The 19,414-nt window shown below is 36.4% G+C and overlaps 1 protein-coding gene across 6 annotated transcripts in view; it reads right to left on the bottom strand.

Moving 5' to 3' along the window:
- Positions 1–19,414, bottom strand: part of Xkr9 (XK related 9) — a 111,281-nt gene that overhangs the window by 31,295 nt on the left and 60,572 nt on the right. For 4 of the 6 annotated variants that reach the window (XM_090338935.1, XM_090338939.1, XM_090338938.1 and 1 more), the window contains 2 exons: positions 14,548–14,768; positions 6,124–6,752 (listed from right to left, as the gene is read on the bottom strand). In XM_090338935.1, the coding sequence (XP_090195061.1) occupies positions 6,124–6,752; positions 14,548–14,768 (850 nt within the window). Of the gene's footprint in view, positions 1–6,123; positions 6,753–14,547; positions 14,769–19,414 lie in introns of those variants that run through there. The other 2 variants (XM_090338941.1, XM_090338940.1) reach the window with 1 other exon arrangement.

Below are 19,414 nucleotides of genomic sequence, written 5' to 3'. Positions count from 1 at the left end.
ACCCTGAGCCCAAGCCCAGGATTGGCAAAATAAATAAATAACAACAATAGTATAAGCAACTTTTAAGTTCTATGTCACAGTAGGCAAAAAGACTACTTAACAACATCCTAGCAAACATCATCTGGGTTTCCTCTAGTACTTTTCGACTAGTAAAGTGATATATATATATATATGAGAAAGGAATTTTAAATTCCCTATTGTCTCCAATCTTTATATTCTGTGAAATTTTACATAGAAAGTTCAGTAGTTTAGAGAGTACTTAAGCCCCCTTTTCAATAAATAAAAGGCACATGTCTTAAAACAATAGATAGCACTTAAGTATGGAATTGTTTCCATAACAAAATAGATCTAATATCAGAATGTACTCAATTTCAGAAACCACAAGTGGTTCATGTTAATGCCAAAGGCAACTGGTATATGTGCAAATGCTCACATACAAAAGCCCAATTATGAATCTATTCTGATCAGTATGTGAAGTATCAGAGTTAGAAAAACAACAAACATTTGACCCTCACACTACGAAAGACAAATGGTTTTCTGTATTATAATAGGGAATGGACTTCAGAGAACATGTGGAAAATTAGCTCTGCTTTGGTGTTTTCATGGCTTGCAGCCATCAGCATATAACAAAAAGAAGAGAGAATTAAGTAGTATGACCAATTTGTCTGTGGTTCCACTGCCCTCTAGTGGATACTTGAAAGTAGTTCAGTTAAGAACTAATTGGAGAGGAAGGAGGTGGGGGAAGAATGTAATAACAATGTTCAATGCATAGCCTATGAAACTTGGACAACTGAGAGGAGGAGTGGGGGTTTGTCCTTTATGAATTAAATATTCTGATTCAGATGCTGCCAAGCACAGATAAGCTCTGTTATCACTTTACACCTTAACTGTAGAGTCATCTACACATAGCCAGAATGAAGAGTTGGAGATAAGAACTAGATGAGGGGGGCCGGGAGTTTGGCCTAGTGGTTAAAGTGCTTGTCTAGCATGCATGAAGACCCGGGTTTGATTCCTCGGTACCACATACATAGAAAAAAGCCAGAAGTGGTGCTGAGGCTCAAGTGGTAGAGCTCTAGCCTTGAGAAAGTCCAAGGACAGTGCTCAGGCCCTGGGCTCAAGCCCAGGACTGGCAAAAAAAAACAACAACAAAAAAAAGAACTAGATGAGCCTCGCATATACAAGGATCCTGTCCCCACAGTAAACTGTAGTTTCACTCTCTGCTGCAAAATTAGTTCTTTCACACTGCCTAACTTTCTCAAAAAGTCCAAAGGGGTTATCATGTGGAGTTTTATGAATTGTGTGTAATTATCTAAATATAAGCCACTTCCATTGTTCAATATTTATTACAAAATGAAAATCGCCAACATTACAGTGAATATTGTTAAAAGATAGCTTGTCAGTTTCTGTAAAGGCTTCAGTATATACCCTTTTCAACAAACAGAACTGTTCTATATGTATTTTGTATCTCCAGTGGTACATAGCAAAACACTGGGCCCAGTGTCAGTGATTAACATTTACTTACTGTTTTCAAATAGTTTTGATAGTTGCGATGTGTTGCATCCTTTCAGTTTACCCTTCTTCCCAAACGCTGAATAGCAGCTTTATATTAAATTGTAAGATGAAATGTAGAAACTTCTTTTCTCTTAACAATAGCAACTCTTATTTCTGAGAGCATGGTGGCTCACACCTGAAATCTCAGCTACTCAGGAGACAGAGACAAGAAATAACTTTCACAGCCAGCCTAGCAAAAAGTTAGCAAGACTCCACCTCAACAAATAAGCTGCAAAAGGTGGTGCAAGTGCAGATACCAGAAATGAAGAAGGTATAACGAGGACACTATCCAAGGTTGACCCGATTAATGGTGAGATCTTCTCTGAAAAATATCTAAAGCAAGAAGGCCAGAGGGTCAGGTAGTAGAGCACTTACATAGCAATTATAAGGCCCTGGGTTCAAACTCTTGTACTGGGGAACAAAAAAAAACTAAGAATAATAAAAAACTGAAAGAAAGAAAACATGGGAAAGCTTTGTTACTTCTAGTTCAGCTATATTTAAGCATCCTTTCTATTACTCTTTGGATAAAAAATTAATTATAACTAGGAATAATGCTCAAAACTAGAAGAATGCATGTTGCTTCTTCAAATCCTTTGTTCATTTCTAATCAGATTATTTGGGGCAGAAGTTGATGTTGAGTTCTCGGATATTGATGATCTATATAGTAGTCCTCTAGTATATATAGACTTTCCCCTATAGAAGATACGCAAATGACCAATAAACACATGCAAAGCTTAGCATTAGTAATCATGAGAAAGATTCAAAACAAGCTACAAAGAGATCATTTCATACCTATTAGGATATTGCAAGCAAGCCAGAAAGAGAGAGGGGAGAAGAAGAAAGGAAGGAAGGAAGGAAGGAAGGAAGGAAGGAACGAAGGAACGAACGAAGGGAGGGAGGGAGGGAGGGAAGAGGATGGAACAAGTAAGCAATAGTATTGATGAGAATGTAGAGAACTTAAAACCTTTGTGCACTGTGGTGGGATTATAAAATAACACAAGCCTTTTGGAAAACAGAACAAATGTTCCTTAAAGGAGTAATAATAGAATTACCATATGACCCAGAAGTCCTATTTCTAAGTACATAAATATGACAATAGAGATAGAGATGAAAGCAGATCCTTAAAGAAATATTTGCAAACTCTTGTTCACTGTTGCATCATTCCCAATAGCCAAGAGGTAAAAGCAACTCAAATGTCCATTGAGAAAATGTAACATATATAAACAAACAAATGTTATTCAGTCTTAAGAAAGACAGAAACCCTGACACATACAACAACTTAAGGACAGTGTGCTAAATAAAGAAAATCTATTCCAAAGAAAAATTCAGCTTATATGAGTAATCAAACTTATGAGAACAGAGATTAGGATAGTGATTGCAAGAGAGGTTGCTCAATGGAGTGTAAATCTTGCAAGATGGAAATGTGCTAGAGATCTTTTATGTAACAAGGTGAATAGAGTTAACAGTGCAGTTAAAATGGTTAATGTAGTAACTATTTTGTTATCAAAAAAAAATATTTGGCCAGTCCCAGAGCTTGAACTCAGGGCCTGGACACCGTCCCTTAGCTTTTTGCTCAAGGCAAGCACTCTATCAATTGAGCCACAGCTTCATTTCTGGCTTTTTGGTGGCCTACTTAGAGATAAGAATCTCACAGACTTTCCTGCCAGGCTGCCCTTCAACCACGATTCTCATATCTCAGTCTCCTCAGTAGCTAGCCAGCTTTATCACAAATTTTTTTAAATAAAGATATAAAGAAAATGTAAGTTGGTTAAAACTGTTTCAGCACACACAGTATTAATATAAATTATATCAAGGATGTAATTTTGATATTTTATTTCCGAAAAGATATAAAAATTAAATGATAAAATTTGCAGTCCTCTCAAGTGTATGCACAGTCCCTTTTACATTTACTGAACTGACGAAGTTTATGTCAAAGAGCATAACAATAGGGTGAGGAGTTTGGCCTAGTGGTAGAGTGCTTGCCTAGCATGCATGAAGACCCAGGTTCGATTCCTGGGTACCACATACATAGAAAAAAGCCGGAAGTGGTGCTGAGGCTCAAGTGGTAGAGCTCTAGCCTTGAGAAAGTCCAAGGACAGTGCTCAGGCCCTGAGCTCAAGCCCAGGACTGGCAAAAAAAAAAAAAAAGCACAACAAGTGCACATAGGAAGTCATATTTTCCTTTTCTTTTTCCTCTACTCCGTTTGTTCCCAACTACAAAATAGTGTCAGTACTGTCAAGAAAAAAGACTAAGACATTCCACTCTTCTGCTCATCTGTAGTACCCTATACAGTGCTATGAATAATGAGGGAAGGTTTGGAGGGAGCTTCAATGCCAGGCTTAACTGGAACCAGATCATGCTTGCCCAACAGGGCAGCTTTCCCAAAGAATAATCAAATATAGTGACACTGAAGATCTTCAGAAGTGACTGAGGGAATGAGTCTGATCATTGACGCTAACAAAAATAAAACCCTTCAACCTGATTAAAACATGCTGTTTGTAAGTATGAAGTGCCATGATGAAACCCCTTTGAACAATTACCATGCAGTGTTAACAAAGAGCATATTAGGAAGTTGAAACATGTCTGGCCTAGTAGGGAGGTGGACGAATTGAGAAGGGGAAGGAGCATGAGTATGGTCATAATAATCTAACAATAGGCATGAAAATGGAGCAAGGGAAAGTCAATGAGACTAGTTTTGGCAAACAAGAGGAAGGGGGAAGAATGATGGGGTGGATAGCTAGAATTTCAGGTGTGTGAGCTAGCTGCACCCAGCTTTGTTGTAGTTTTAATTTAAATTTTTCCTTTGTCTAAGGTTTTCATGAATTTATCAGTGATGCAGACTTTTGAGAACTATCCAATTCATTTTCACACTTGGCTACAGGACTATCTCTTGGCTTGGTGGTTAACTTTTTGAGTTGTTAGACTTTTTTTGTATATTCTACATCGTAATGTGTATAAATGTGAGATAAATAGCTGGCAAAGATTTTCTCCCATCTTACAGCTGTCTTTTCAATCGGGTAATTGTAACTGTTTATTGGGGTTTTCTGTTGCTTTTTTCATATATTTTTATTGTAATTAATAGAAGGGTTACATTATATTCACCAAATATGAGGTGCATTACTTCACAAACATTGATTCCCTTTCTCATGTCTTGGTCCCCATTTCCCTCCCCTTACCCCCACCCCTCATCTTGTTTTCCCCCCTCCCTATCTGATTTCAAATAACTAAATAAGCATATATACAATATATCAGATAACAAAGTGAGATACTGTAACAATATGAGATAACCAAGGGATAACAAAAGAGGTGAGAGATAACATAGTACATTAAAGACAACAATCACTCCTTATATGGCTTTTGTTTCTATATCCTGGAGGTTCTTTCATTTAGCATCATTCTATATGGGCCTTATGAATCTAGGTTTTGTTCTATTGTAAATCTCTACTAGGAGAGCCCAAGGTTTCTACTGATTATGACAAATGAGGGAAACTATTGAGCCTAAGTTCCTTTGAGTCTGGCTTACTTCACTTAATATGATTTTTTCTAAGCCTTTCCATTTCCATACAAATGGGGCAATGTCATTCTTTCTGACAGCAGCATAGAATTTCTGTTGCTTTTTTTTTAGTGAAGCTTTTTTTTATATGATCCTATATGTCGATACTTGCTATTATTTCTTAAATTATTCAAATCTTATTCAGAAAATCATTGCCTATAACTGTATCTTGAAGTATTTTGCTAAATTAGTTTCAGGTATTACATTAAGGTCTTTTAATTGCTTTTTGTAGAGAGTAAGGGGGGGCATTTTGAGTCTTCTACATATGAATATTCTAGTTTCACAGCACCATTTATTAAAGACCTATATTTTCTCTAATACATGTTTTGGGCACTTTTATTTAAAACCAGATGACTGAAGCTGTGTGAACATTTTTTTCCCTAAGGAGATAGGGTTCTTCTTTTCTATTCCATAGTCCACTGTCTGGGTTTTAAATATATATATATATATATACCAGTACCAATCTGGTTTTGCTGTTATGGCTTTGTAGTATATTTTGAAGTCAAGCATTATGATATCTGGTGTTTGAACTTTTTTGTACAAGATTGTTTTGCCTATTTTGCATCTTTGGTGCTTCCAAATGAAAAGATTGTCTTTTCTATTTCTTTACATCACTTTCAATAATATAGCCATCATCATAATGTTAATTCTACCAATCCATGAATATAAACAAAGTCTTTCCATGTTGTGTCTTTAATTTCTTCCTTCAGTGACTATTGTAGAAGTTTTACACTTCCTTAGTTAGATTTATTTCTACATTTATTTTATTGTCAGAGTGATGTACAGAGGGATTACAGTTATACACATAAGGTAGTGAGTACTTTTCTGGTCAAACATTGTTTTTAAAGCTATTGTGAATGTGACTGCTTCCTGGATTCGGGTTTCAAATTAAAGGTGGCAAAAATAATACACATACACACACACACACACATACACACATATGTACACACAGAGCAAACATTTTCTTTACTAACCAATGAAACAAAGAATAAGAAAAATATATCTTATATGTTAATAGTTTATTCCATTAGGAAATATCTCATCCTACAATGTCTTTGAACAGATATTCCATCAATTTCGTCACCTTTTGTGTCTTTATTTATATTTGGATGACAATTCCCATAATAAGTAATTAGAAAAGTGATTCCAAAAAGAAGAGTAAGAATTATAAAGACACTGATGGGTATGAAATAGTCTGAGCTAAAAATAGAGAGCGGGTAAGTCCAGAACACAAACAATATACCCAAAGTGGCTAGTGCTCTTACACTATAATAACAAGACATTGGACATCTGGTATGTTGTCCCTTAATATTAAAAAATGTAAAAACAAAAATGAATCCAACAACCATCCTATATAAGAATTCCATACCTCTAGAATTACAAAATTGAGTTTGATTTTTAATTGCCCATATTAAACCTATCAACCAGAGAAATAACAAAAGAAATAAAGTAATGTTAATATCTACAAACAAGAGAAGAACAACACTAAGCAACCAAGATGCTAATGTAAGAAACTTGTAAAGGAGATATGTGATCCTGGGGCAGACTCCATTAAGAAGATTCTTATCAGGCAAAGATTTTCTTAAAGCTATTTGAAAATCAACCGTTGCAACAGAAATAGCACAGCAAGAAGTCACGATGGCTGAAGCTACAAAACAAAAAATAAAAAATATTTATTATGACAAAAGTAACAGCAATAGTAAATTAATATATACCATGCATACTTTTTATCTGGATATACACACAATCACAAACATCAAGCACTTTAAACATTTCATCTGATTCTTAGATATTACTAACCCAAATTACATATAAAAAAACTGAAGCTTCAATAAATATTAATAAGGTAGAAAATTGAAAAATTGAATTGAAAATGTATCTTGTGATCCTAAAGTTGGTATGCCATTTCACTATAGCAGACTATTTTAAATAAATTCACTGGATACATTTTATTGAAAAACTACATACTCTGGTTACTAAGGTACTACAATTATAATTTCAGGTTTCTAGACATTTGGGTTTCACTGTATGTGTGTGATGCAGTTTGATGTTTGATGCAGTTTATCTGAAAATAATGTTCAAGGTTACAAAGATTTCCCATTTTAGCCGCGCGCCAGTGGCTCATGCCTGTAATCCCAGCTACTTAGGAAGATGAGATGTAAGAATCATGGTTCAAAGCCAGACTGGGCACTAAAGTCCATGTGACTCATCTCCAATTAAGCACCAGAAAACCAGAAGTGGTGCTGTAGCTCCAGCGCTAGGGTGGTAGGTAACCTTGAGCTGAAGAGCTCAGGGACAATGCCCAGGCCCAGAGTTCCAGCCCCACAACCAACCAAAGAAAAAAAAAAATCTCATTGAAATTTTAAAGTCACTGCAATTACATTTTAATTTTTACTATTACAGTAAGAATTTCAATGCCATTTTCCCCTATCTTTAGTCAGTGATCTTTTTTTTCTATCAACTCTTCTAGAAGTTTATCTTTATTTTCACTTTTCTGAAATGATATCATAATGTTCTTATTTTAAACTTACTCTTTGAAATTTTACATTGGTAAATTGTAGTGAGTTTGGGAACTCTGGATATCTAACTAAGGGAAATTGAATTGAGATTATATTTAGCTTAGGTGTAGGGGGACATGTTTAGGTTTGTTTCAATAATTAAGACTAGTATAAGAAGAAAGAATGGGAAAAAATGAATACCTGTGTTGTATATCTCAAGTATATATGAGAGCAACAGAGAAAACTCAACATAGGCCAACGGTCAATAAGAGGATGAGATGGAAGAAAAAACTGACTGTGAGTGGTGGGGATTAGCAAGATGAGACGTGCTAACATGATAAAGAAGGTTGAATAGTATCAAAATAAATGACTAGCAAGTCTGAAAATGGAACAAGATCTGTTGAGGATGCTAATCTTTAGGGAAAGGGGTTTGATAGAAGTGAGAAAATTGATTGAAATACAATGTAAACATGTATGGAAAGTAACAATGAATTCCACTCCTGTGTATAGCTAACATAATTTTACAAAAAGATTTAGCCATGGAAACTGAGATCTGAGAATAGTGATACAAAGCCAACCCCGGGAAAAAAGTCTTATCTCCAATTAACCACCAAAAAACCAGAAGTGGAGCGGTAGCTCAAAATGGTAGAGTACTGGCCTTGAGAGAAAAACACAGCTCAGAAAGAGCACCCAGGTCCTGAGTTCAATCCCCACAACCACAAAAAATAAAATAAAGAGATTTGTAAGTCGCATATCTAGGAGTCTGTCTGTGCATTCAACTAATTACAGATTGAAAATATTTGCAAAAAAAAAAAAGAAAGAAAGAAAGAAAGAAAGAAAGAAAGAAAGAAAGAAAGAAAATTCAGGACCAGGAGTTTGGCCTAGTGGTAGAGTGCTTGCCTAGCATGAACAAAGACCTGGGTTTGATTCCTTAGTACCACATACATAGAAAAAGCCAGAAATGGTGCTGTGGCTCCAATGGTAGAGCTGTAGCCTTGAGAAAGCCCAAGGACAGTGCATAGGCCCTGAGTTCAAGCCCCAGGACTGGCAAAAAAAAAAAATTCAACCAGAAGTGGTGGTGCACACACATGTAATTTTCAGAACTGGGAGACTGAAGGAAGAAAATCTTGAATTTGAGGCTAGTTTTGGCTAAATGATTTGAGGAACGAAGAAAAGAATGGAGGGAAGGAGGAAAGGGAAGAAGGATCTCTACACTGAGCATAGGCTTTTCTTCTCATTACTTCTTGCCAATACCATATAACTATTTGCCCAATACTGGGATCATATTATCTATTAAAGTAATCTAAACACAAATTGAAGTATACAGAAGGATATACACAAATCACATACAAATACTATGCTTTTTTTGTATAACAGACTTGAGCATCAGTGGGTTTGGGTTTTCATGGAGGTTCTTGAATAAATCCTACCTAGACACCAAAGGATGACGACATTGCCTTTCACATTGTTAGGGCATGATGGCCCCATCCAGTTAACACCACTCCCCACTTATCTGCCTCCTCCTAACACATTTATGTCTGATCATGTTTCTGTTTTCACCTATACCAGGCTATGCTATGGCCAAAGAAGTCTTGTCCTTACCAAACTAAGGCTTTGTTTATGTATTTCTCTTGGGTTTGAAATAATCATGCCCATTTACACAAAACACATTTTTATTTCTTTCTGTGTGTGTGTGTGTGTGTGCATGCGTACTACTGGACTTGAATTCAGGGACTCATTCATGCTATGTGGTGCTCTACTAACAGCTCTTTTTCCAACTTTTGTAAAAATAATCTTTAAGTAGTTGTACAAATGGGTTTCAATTCAGTTTATGTGTACAATTGTTACCGATTAATGCCACCCCTTCTATCATCCTTTCCTATCTGCCCAATTCTACTCCTCCCCTCAAGTTACCCAGTTCTATTTTCACATATGGACATTAAATAATATGACTGCATTAGCCCATCTTTTTTCTCCATTCATCTGTCCCTCTTCTCCTTTTTAAACTGGTCATTTTGTGACACCGATTCTTCTGTCCAGGTGTACATGCATGCATACATACATACATACATACGTACATACATACATACATACATAACCATCAGCCAGACATCTATAATTCTAGGTATTCAGGACACTGAGACTTAGTAATCACAACTCAAAGACAGCCCAAGAAGGCAACTTGCTGAAACTCCTATCTCCAATCAATTATCATAAAACCACAAGTGGAGCTGTGGCTCAAGTGGAAGAATGCTAGCCTTGAGCAAAAGCTCAGGGTCATTGCCCAGGCCTTGCGTTCAAACTCTAGGACTGGTACACACACACACACACACACACACACACACACACACACACACACAGAAGCAGACTGCAACGTAAGGGCTAAGGAGAGTATTTTTACCAAGGACTAATCTTTCTGGCACATTGATCGGGGAACAAGGCTCCATAGCTATGAGAAAATAAATTTCTGATGTTGAAGACACATTCTATAGGAATCTGTTATGGTCCCCCACTCAGACTAACATAATCATCTGATTTTGTTTCCACTACATTATATAATATTATATAATATATAATATATATTGTCAGGGTAATATATACAGGAGTTACAGTTACATTCATTAAGTATACTATTTCTCACTATATTATATAATTTTCTTAAACAGGGTCTCTAAATGTTTTTGTTTTATACATCAGATAAACCAGATACACATTTGTTTACTGTCCCAAGACTGTTTATGGAATTTGAAAGGCTTTACTTCCATTTGACTTACGTGTTATTTTTAAGTAATCACACAAAGGGGTTTTAACTCAGCATGTGAATTTATGAGCACAATCCATTTTGATTGATGCCATTTCTTCCATCATTCTTTCTACATCTTGTTCTTTAAATCTTTTTCATAACCACATAGCATTGTTTTTGTTTTCTACAGTCAAAGTTTATTTAGATGTAACCAGAATTTTACTGTTCTCATTGCTTCTTATTCCTCCTTGCACATCAGAAAACTTCTGTCCCTCAATGGTGACATGCTACAGTTTGGATTTCTTACTTAATGTGACTATGAGAATGTATGGAAGATGTCATTCATCAGTCCTAAAACAATTTATTTGTATACTACTTCTGCTCTATACTTCCTCTTCTTTCCTTCTAGAACTGTTCAACACACACAAACACACTCACACACACACGTTATATTTAATTATGTATGCATATATAATTAAACCCCTTTACCTTACCATCCATGTATTTTAATGTCACTTTGATATTTCTCTACCTATTTAAATTACAATCTGGATCATTTTCATCTGATCCAGTATTGAGTCATTTATTACCTTTTAAACTGTGTCCAATTTGCTGGATTTTTAGATTTAATTCTTAGGGCCTTTTCTCCCTACATGCCCATAACATCTATTTATTTTTTCAAATAGAAGCTTATTTTCAGTTTCCTGCTCCATATTTTCACATTAATCATTTATTTCTTTAAACATACTACTTATACTTCCATCTTTATACTTTCTATCTTGTATTTTTTTTTTTTTGCCAGTCCTGGGCTTAAGCTCAAGGCCTGAGCACTGTCCTTGGATTTTTCCCAAGGCTAGAGCTCTAACACTTGAGCCTCAGGACCACTTCCGGCTTTTTCTAAGTATGTGGTACCAAGGAATCGAACCCGGGTCTGCATGCATGCTTGGCAAGCACTCTACCACTAGGCCAAACTCCCCGACCCTTTTTTTAATTTTTTTTTTGCCAGCCCTGGGGCTTGAACTCAGGGCCTGAGCATTGTCCTTGGGCTTTCTCAAGGCTAGAGCTCTACCACTTGAGCAACAGCACCACTTCAGGCTTTTTCTATGTATGTCATACCAAGGAGTTAAACCCAGGGTCTTGTGCATGCTAGGCAAGCACTCTACCACTAGGCCAAACTCTGGCCCCCTCTATCTTTTAATTTTTGAAACCTGAATGACTTTTTTTCTATTCCTGTTGGTTTACACTCCTAAACTGCTTGTTTTTAGATGCTATAAAGTATTTTTAACAATTCATTCTTCTTAAAAAACTATTTCAGGCCTAAGAATTTGTTCTCTGACATACCTGATGGAACCATCAGTCAAGAAAGACTTTTAACTGTTGTTTGTATGTGTTTTAATTATTGGGGTAAAGACAGAGGGGTTACAGTTACATTCATCAGGTAGTGAGTACATTACTTCTTGAACATTATTACCCTTTCCCATGTTTTTCTCCCACTTTCCCTCCTTCCTATCCCCTCCCACCCATCTTGTTTTTTCCTTACCTTCCCTTTTTCAAATAAACAAATAAATGTATATACAATATGCCAGGTACCAAAGTCAAATACAGTAACTACATGAGATAAACCATAAGGGGAACAGAAGAGAAAACCAATAGCTACATAGTACATTAAGAACAACATCCACAGCATGGTAGCTCATGCCTGTAATCCTAGCTACTGAGGAGACTGAGATCTGAGATCTGAGGATCGTGGTTCAAAGCCAGCCAGGGCACTAAAGACCATGAGACTCTTATCTCCAATTAACCATTACAAAACGAAAAGTGGCACTGTGACTCAAGGAATAGGGTAGTAGCCTTGAACTGAAGAGCTCAGGGACAACACCCAGGTCCAAGGTTCAAACACCACAACCAACAACAACAACAAAAACAACAAAAGAATAACAATTACAAAAATGAACATCTTGCTTCCATATCCTAGAGTTCATTTCACTTAGCCTCATCCTATATGGACATAACTTTTGAGTATAGCATTTCCTTTGTTATGGGAGAGTAGCTGGTATTTGCGGGGGGAATGAGACAAATGTAAATTGATTGCTAATGTTACTTTTCTAACTTCAGAGGCACATTTTCTACTCAGCCTCAAGTAATATTCCTTGAAGTCTCTTGGAAGTTGAACGTGAGGTGAGGAAATCCACTCTTAGTCTGAGGATGACTTTTAGAGTCCTTGATAGATTTGGGGCAGCAAGGAATGTCAAGAGACATTCCTCCTTGTGAAGTGCCCAAGTTCTGTCTTGTGTCTTCTTTGAGAGGACATCAAAAGTGATACCTGATTTATAAGATTTGGCAAAAAGCAAAACAAGGCCCTCGGGGTGTACATGCTCTCAGAATCCTACTTGGCAATGTGGCATTCCCTCTTCCATGCATATTTTCACCTATTATATCAGATATTTTACTTTTTTAAATGTTTTACTCAATAGTACCTTTTCAGGGAAAGGCTTGACTAAATAATAGTCTTTTAGTAGAACGCTGGAATCAAAATAACCTGTTTTCCCATCTGCTCACCAACTTCTTCATTTTTTTTCTTTATTTTTTGGGGGGAGGAGGCCGGGGGAAAGGTCAGTAGTGGAGCTTGAACTCTGAGACTGGGCACTGTCCCTGAGCTCTTTAGCTCAAGGCTAGAACTCTACCACTTGAGCCACAGCGCCACTTCCAGTTTTCTGGTAGTTAATTGGAGATAAGTCCCACAGACTTCTATGCCCTGGTTGGCTTTGAACTATGATCCTCAGATCTGAGCCTCCTCAGTAGTTAGAATTATAGGCATGAGCCACTGCACCCGATTCTGCTCTCCAGCTTCCGAACACATATTGTTCTTTCTACTCTATTATTCTACCAGGAAATATATTTGTTCTTCTGTATTATCTTGATTTTACTCATTTATTTGCATTTTGCAAAGAATGATTACACCAGTATAATTTCAGAAGGAGTAGAAAAAAGAATGGATTCATTTTCTGAACTACTTCTTTATAAAACTAGTGGTCATGAGCCGAGAGTTTGGCCTAGTGGTAGAGTGCTTGCCTAGCATGCATGAAGACCCAGGTTTGATTCCTCCATACCATATACATAGAAAAAAAACAGAAGTGGTGCTGAGGCTCGGATGGTAGAGCTCTAGCCTTAGAAAGTCCAAGGACAGTGCTCAGGCGCTAAGCTCAAGTCCAGGACTGGCAAAAAAAAAAAAAAAAACTAGTGGCCTACAGTAACTTATTTACCAATTTTGGCTGTTAGACAACTGGGTTGTTTTGCGTTTTTTGCCAGTCCTGCATAAAATAGAGATGTAAAAGATTATTCACAGCAGCATCTAATAGCAAAATATTACCCAAATTAAAGTAGCATAACTTGATAAATAAATTTTGTACACCTACAATTTGTAAGGCTATGTAGATTTATAAGAACTAATGAGAGGGTTTCTTTCTATACTAGTCTACATAGATCTACAAACCATACTACTGAATTCAAAGACAGTTTTTATCTTACAATACCACTGATGTTAAGGGAATTAAAAAGACAAACACTTTTCAAAAAGTTATCTGAAAGGTTCATTGAATAACTGACAGTAGTAGCTTCCTTTCTAAGCAAAGAGATAGGAAAAGAAATGGAAATAATATATTTTCATATACTCTTTTGATATTTGAACCAAGTTACTCAACTTTCTTTTCAAATAATTCCTTTTGTTGGGGGGGGGGTCATGGGGCTTGACCTCAGCCTGGGCACTGTCCCTGAGCTCTTCAGCTTACCCTGGAGTCAAGCCATACTTCCCATTTTCTAGAGATAATTGGAGAAAAGAGTTCCAGATTCTTTTGTGCCCTAGCTGGCTGTTAACCCTGATCCTCAGATCTCAGCCTCCTGAGTACCTAGGATTACAGGCATGAGCCACTGCACCCAGCAATTCCTTTTTTAAAGGATAAAAACTTCTAAACCAGAAGTGGTGCTGTGGCTCAAGTGGTAGAGCACTAGCCTTGAGCTGAAGAGCTCAGGGACAATGCCCAGGCCCAGAGTTCAAAACTCATGACCCACAATAAATAAATAAATAAATAAATGAATGAATGAATGAATGAATGAATGAATAAAAAAACTTCTAAATCCTTTGAGATTTATACATCCGACGTAAGACCCCAACAGCATTTATGCAGTAATGTGTTAAGACTTACACTGAATGAAATTCACTTCACCATGTTCCAGAAAGATGTAGAGCTGGAGGATAAGTTGTGGGCAACCTTCCAAGTAGGTCTCAAATAGCCTGAGCATGCTCAAATCAGTCACTCGATCAATAACTTCATGTAGATCACTCTGCTCTTCCATGGCGTTATTAGTATTATTGCTGCCATATTTGAAAGCTACCTGGTAGCCCTTTTTTAAGGCAAACCAGTACCTGTAAAGTAAATACAAGCATTTACCTTCATTCATACTTCTTTATAAAAGCCTTCAAGAGCACATCATCTAAAGCAGGCTCGCCATCAAATTCTCTTTACCGTATTGTTTTCCTTCATATTACTTACCGAATGACACATTAATGTCTAAGTTCTTTGCATATTCTGGATATTAATCTCTTGTCAGATGAATAGTTTAAAAGAACTTTTCCCATTCACAGAATGGGATGCTGTCTTGTCACTTCCAAAGTTGTTTATTTTGATGCACAGAAGCGTTTTAATTTGATGCATAGCCATTTATCAGTGTATGCCCTTATTTACAGAGATTTTGGAATCCTTCCTATTCAGGAAATAATTGTCTATGACTATGTCTAGAAGTAATTCCTCTATTTTCTCTTCTAGTAGTTTCAGTTTCGGGCCTTACTTTACAGTCTTTGATCCATTTTGAATTGATTTTTGTACAGAGTGGAAAACATTTGGTCTATTTTCAGTCTTCTACTTATCAATAGTCAGTATTCCCAGTACCATTGTTGAGAAGGGGTTTTTTTGTTGTTTTGTTTTGGGTTTTTGTTTTTGGTCTTTTTTTTTTGGTTGGTTGTGGGGCTTGAACTCTCCGCCTGGGTCGTCCCTGAGCTCTTCAGCTCAAGGCTACCACCCTAGTCCTGGGCCTGGGCATTGTTCCTGAGCACTTCAGCCCAAGGCTACTACCCCCACCCCTTGAGCCACAATGAAGAAGGCTCTTTTCTTAAATGTACATTTTTGACATCTTTGTTAAGTGTAATATGTATCTACATGGTCCTACCTCTGGGATTCTAATCTATTCCATTGGCTTCTATGTTTGCCTTTGTGCCTATATAATACAGTCTCGATTGCTATGGTTTTGTAGTACAATTTGAGGTTTGATATCCTGATTCTAACATCACTGTTCTTTGGCTATTTAGGAATTTTTGCACTTTTGTATGACTTTCTGATTATTTCTATTGGGGTTTCAATGGGTATTACATTGCTTCCTATAGACTAACCATGTCCACAATATTAATTCTATTAAGGTAAGGATATAAAAGGACTTTACTTATCCTTCTTCTAATGTCTAAGGACTTTTCCAAGTCTAAGGACTTTTTCCTTCTAATGCCTTCCTCAATTGCTTTCTTTAGTGCTTTTGAGTCTTCCTTGTAGAAGTCTTCTACCTCTTCAGTTAGGTTTATTCCTGTGTCTTTTTCTTTCCTTAGCTATTGTAAATGGTAGAATTGTTTTCCTGAGTTTTTCTCAACATGTTTCACTACTGGTGTATAGTATACTGACTTATTTTTGTATGTAAGCTTTATTTACTGATACTTTGACAAAAATGTTTGTTAAATTTAAGAGTTTTTGGAAGAAGTTCTTGGGATCATTAAGTACAGAATCATATCATCTACTATAGAAACTATAGAATCACATCAAAATGTCAGAAATTGATTCATTTCTTCTATATGTTCTAATAGATTAGAATGTAATTTTTTATTCATTTCCTTGTAATCCTCCAAATTTCACTGGTACTTGTTGCAATGTCTTCTTCTTCATCTCTATTTTTATTATTTTAAGTCTAATTCTTCTTGCTTTTGGTTGGTTTGGTTAAGTTTATGGCTCTTGCTAATCTTTTCAAAGAACCGATTCTTTGTTCTTTAAGTCTCCATTACATTGATATCCACCCTGATAATATTTCTTTCTGTTTACTAACACTGGGAGTTTCTTATTCTTGTCCTTCTAAGACCTTGAGGTACAACGTTAGGTTCCTCGTGGTATCTCTCCTATTATAATGTAGGCACTCAGACCTAACAAATGTGAGAAGACTGTTCCAGAGCCCCGCCCCGCCCCACCCAGGTACTGGGCAGAGACTTAGCCAGGAAGGGCTAAAGGGGGGGGCGGAGGGGTGCAGGATAAACCTTACAATAAACATCCTTCTTAGAACTTAGAGTTATTATATTTCCATTTAATTCTAAGAATAATATCCTCCTTGATTTCTTCAAAAAAATCACTGATCATTTAAAAGTGTATATCATAGCTGGGCTCTGGTGGCTCATACCTATAATCCTAGCTACTCAGAAGACTGAGATATGAGGATCACAATTGGAAGACAGCTCAGGCAGAAGATACTCATCACCAATTAACCACCAGAAATCCAGAAGTTGCACTGTGGCTCAAAGTGGTAGAGGACTAGCTTTCATTAAAAAAAAAAAAAAACTCAAGGATAGTGCCCAGGCCCTAACTTCAAGCCCCCACCACTGGAAAAGAAAAGAGAAAAAGAAAGGAAAAGAAATAAAAGGGCAGGGGTGTGCATAGAGACAAGTCTGGGCTTCTTTCCTTGTATCTGGGTACTACACAAATATAGATCTAGCTGGTGGGTACCTGTGACTCTTCAGAGGATTACTGTTTTCTTTGCTTGTAGTCTTTCCCATTTTACTCAGTGTACTTAATCAATTGTATTTCACTCGGGGCCTGGATGCTGTCCCTGAGGGCTTGTGCCTAAGTCTAGTGCTCTACTACTTTGAGCCACAGCACCACTTCCAGTTTTCTAGTATTTCACTGGAGATAAGTGTCTCATGGACTTTCCTGCCTGGGCCAGCCTTGAACTATGATCCTTAGATCTCAGCTTCCTAAATAACTAGGAATACAGTCATGAGCCACTGGCCTGTGGGTTGAATTTTTATTTTTACTTATTTACTTGAAATTTGTGCTTCTTTTAAGAGCTATCAGTTGATTAGCCTATTTGTTTATTAGAATTTCTCTCATTTTGATGTCTAGCATTTTGAGTATTTCACATATTCTGAATGTGTGAGCTAAAGAAACTGGTAAAGATTTTTCTCCCATTCTGTAAACTGCCCCTTTACATTGATATTTATTTCCTTCTCTGTGCAGTTTTTTTTCCTAATTTGATGTAATTTTCATTTGTTAATTATTACTACTTCTGAACTCTTATTCAGAAAGTCATTTCATAGGCCTATATCTTGAAATGTTTCCCCTACGTTTTTCTTTAATAGTTTCACATATTCAATGTTGGATGCATTTTGAGTTGATTTAGGTACATGGTGAGAAGCAGGGCAATAGTTTCAGTCTCCATATATGGATACTCCCAGCTCCACTGTTAAGGACGCTGTCTTTTCTCCAATGTAATATTTTGTCCCTTGGTTGATCATCAGATGTCTGTATCTGCAAGGGTTTTTAAGGGCATCTTTTTGACAAATTGTGCTGGAAACACTAAGCTGACACATGGGGAAAAAAATGAAACTAAATCACTCAAGCAATTGTTTTTAGACATGCAACGTGAGTGAGAAGCTATTGTGTTCAGGCAGAGACTTGAGCATTATCTGTTACTGAAGCATACTGTAACTCTTTCAATAATAAATACATTGATTATTTCTTAATGATAGTGAAACTGAAGTAATATAAAATGAAAACAAAAATAAAAATGGAAACTGGAAAGTTATCAATTGAGAACTTCCATCACACATGAATGATCACAATGAACAAAGGTTCCATTGAAGGTATCTTATGTAGAGAAGTTTTAAGAGTGCCCGGAAGACAAATGAAGAGAGGAATGATGAACAAGTGCAGCCATTATATTCGATAGATGTCATATAAAGATTGAAATACATAACTTGAAAGTAGGAAGAGTAAAATGGGGGAGGACAATAGAAAAAAATGACACTGACATTGCTTAATCATTTAGTACATAAAACTTAAACAATGATCTGTTGATTAAAAAAATATTCAATAATAGGGTGAGGCCTGAGGAAGAAAAAAGAATGAGAGACTTTGAAAGTATAATTAACACAAATCTACCACTTTATGGCAGTACAGTCTAACCATAAAAGGATCCTGGAATCAGCATAATATCTAACACTAGGAAAATTCTTTCTCTCTGGCCTTGATTGCAGTGCAGAATTGAAGAGCCAGCTTGAGTAGATTCTGAGATTTTAACTTTTGTAGCCAAGGATGTCTGCAATTTCCTGTCTCTGGAACCCATAGCAAGTTCCAAATATGCCAAAATGCTGGGACAACACTGCAAAAGTAATCCGTGGTTTAACAAAAACAGACTCTAAAACAAAAGATGCCATATAGCCAAAGCAATCTTGAGCACAAACAACAACTAAAAAAACAGTGCTGGAGGTATCACAACACTTCACTTCAAATTATACTACAGAGCCAAAGTAACAAAAGTCGCATAGTTCTGACAGAAAAATAGGCACACAGAGCATTGGAATACAGCAGAGGATCAAGAAATAAAGAAAAGTCTCCTTTGGTAAAGAGAAGTTTTATCACAAATCATACGTAAAACAGAAATGCAACAGTATCATCTATTTTTATTTTGGAAAATGAAATATTTTATGGCAATGATCTCTGAGCAGAAACAGCATACTTACTAGCAATAGACACACATACCTAATAAATAATTCATGCTAATATTCCTTGTCTTTCATTTCTAATACAATCTCAATCTACCTATTGTTTATGGAAATTAATCCACAATTCAGCAAATATTAAACCTTCAGTACATAGCTTAAACATCTTTTTTGGATAATTTGTCCCATTTTTATGGAGTATGAATAATTTGATCCACTTCTTTTCTTTTTAGTTTCATTTCACACTTGCCTAAGCAGGTACTCTACAG

This window comes from Megascapheus bottae, chromosome 9 (assembly GCF_031878675.1).
Source record: "Megascapheus bottae isolate mThoBot1 chromosome 9, mThoBot2.hap1, whole genome shotgun sequence".
NCBI lineage: Eukaryota > Metazoa > Chordata > Mammalia > Rodentia > Geomyidae > Megascapheus > Megascapheus bottae.
This window is presented reverse-complemented; position numbering and strand designations above follow the sequence as displayed.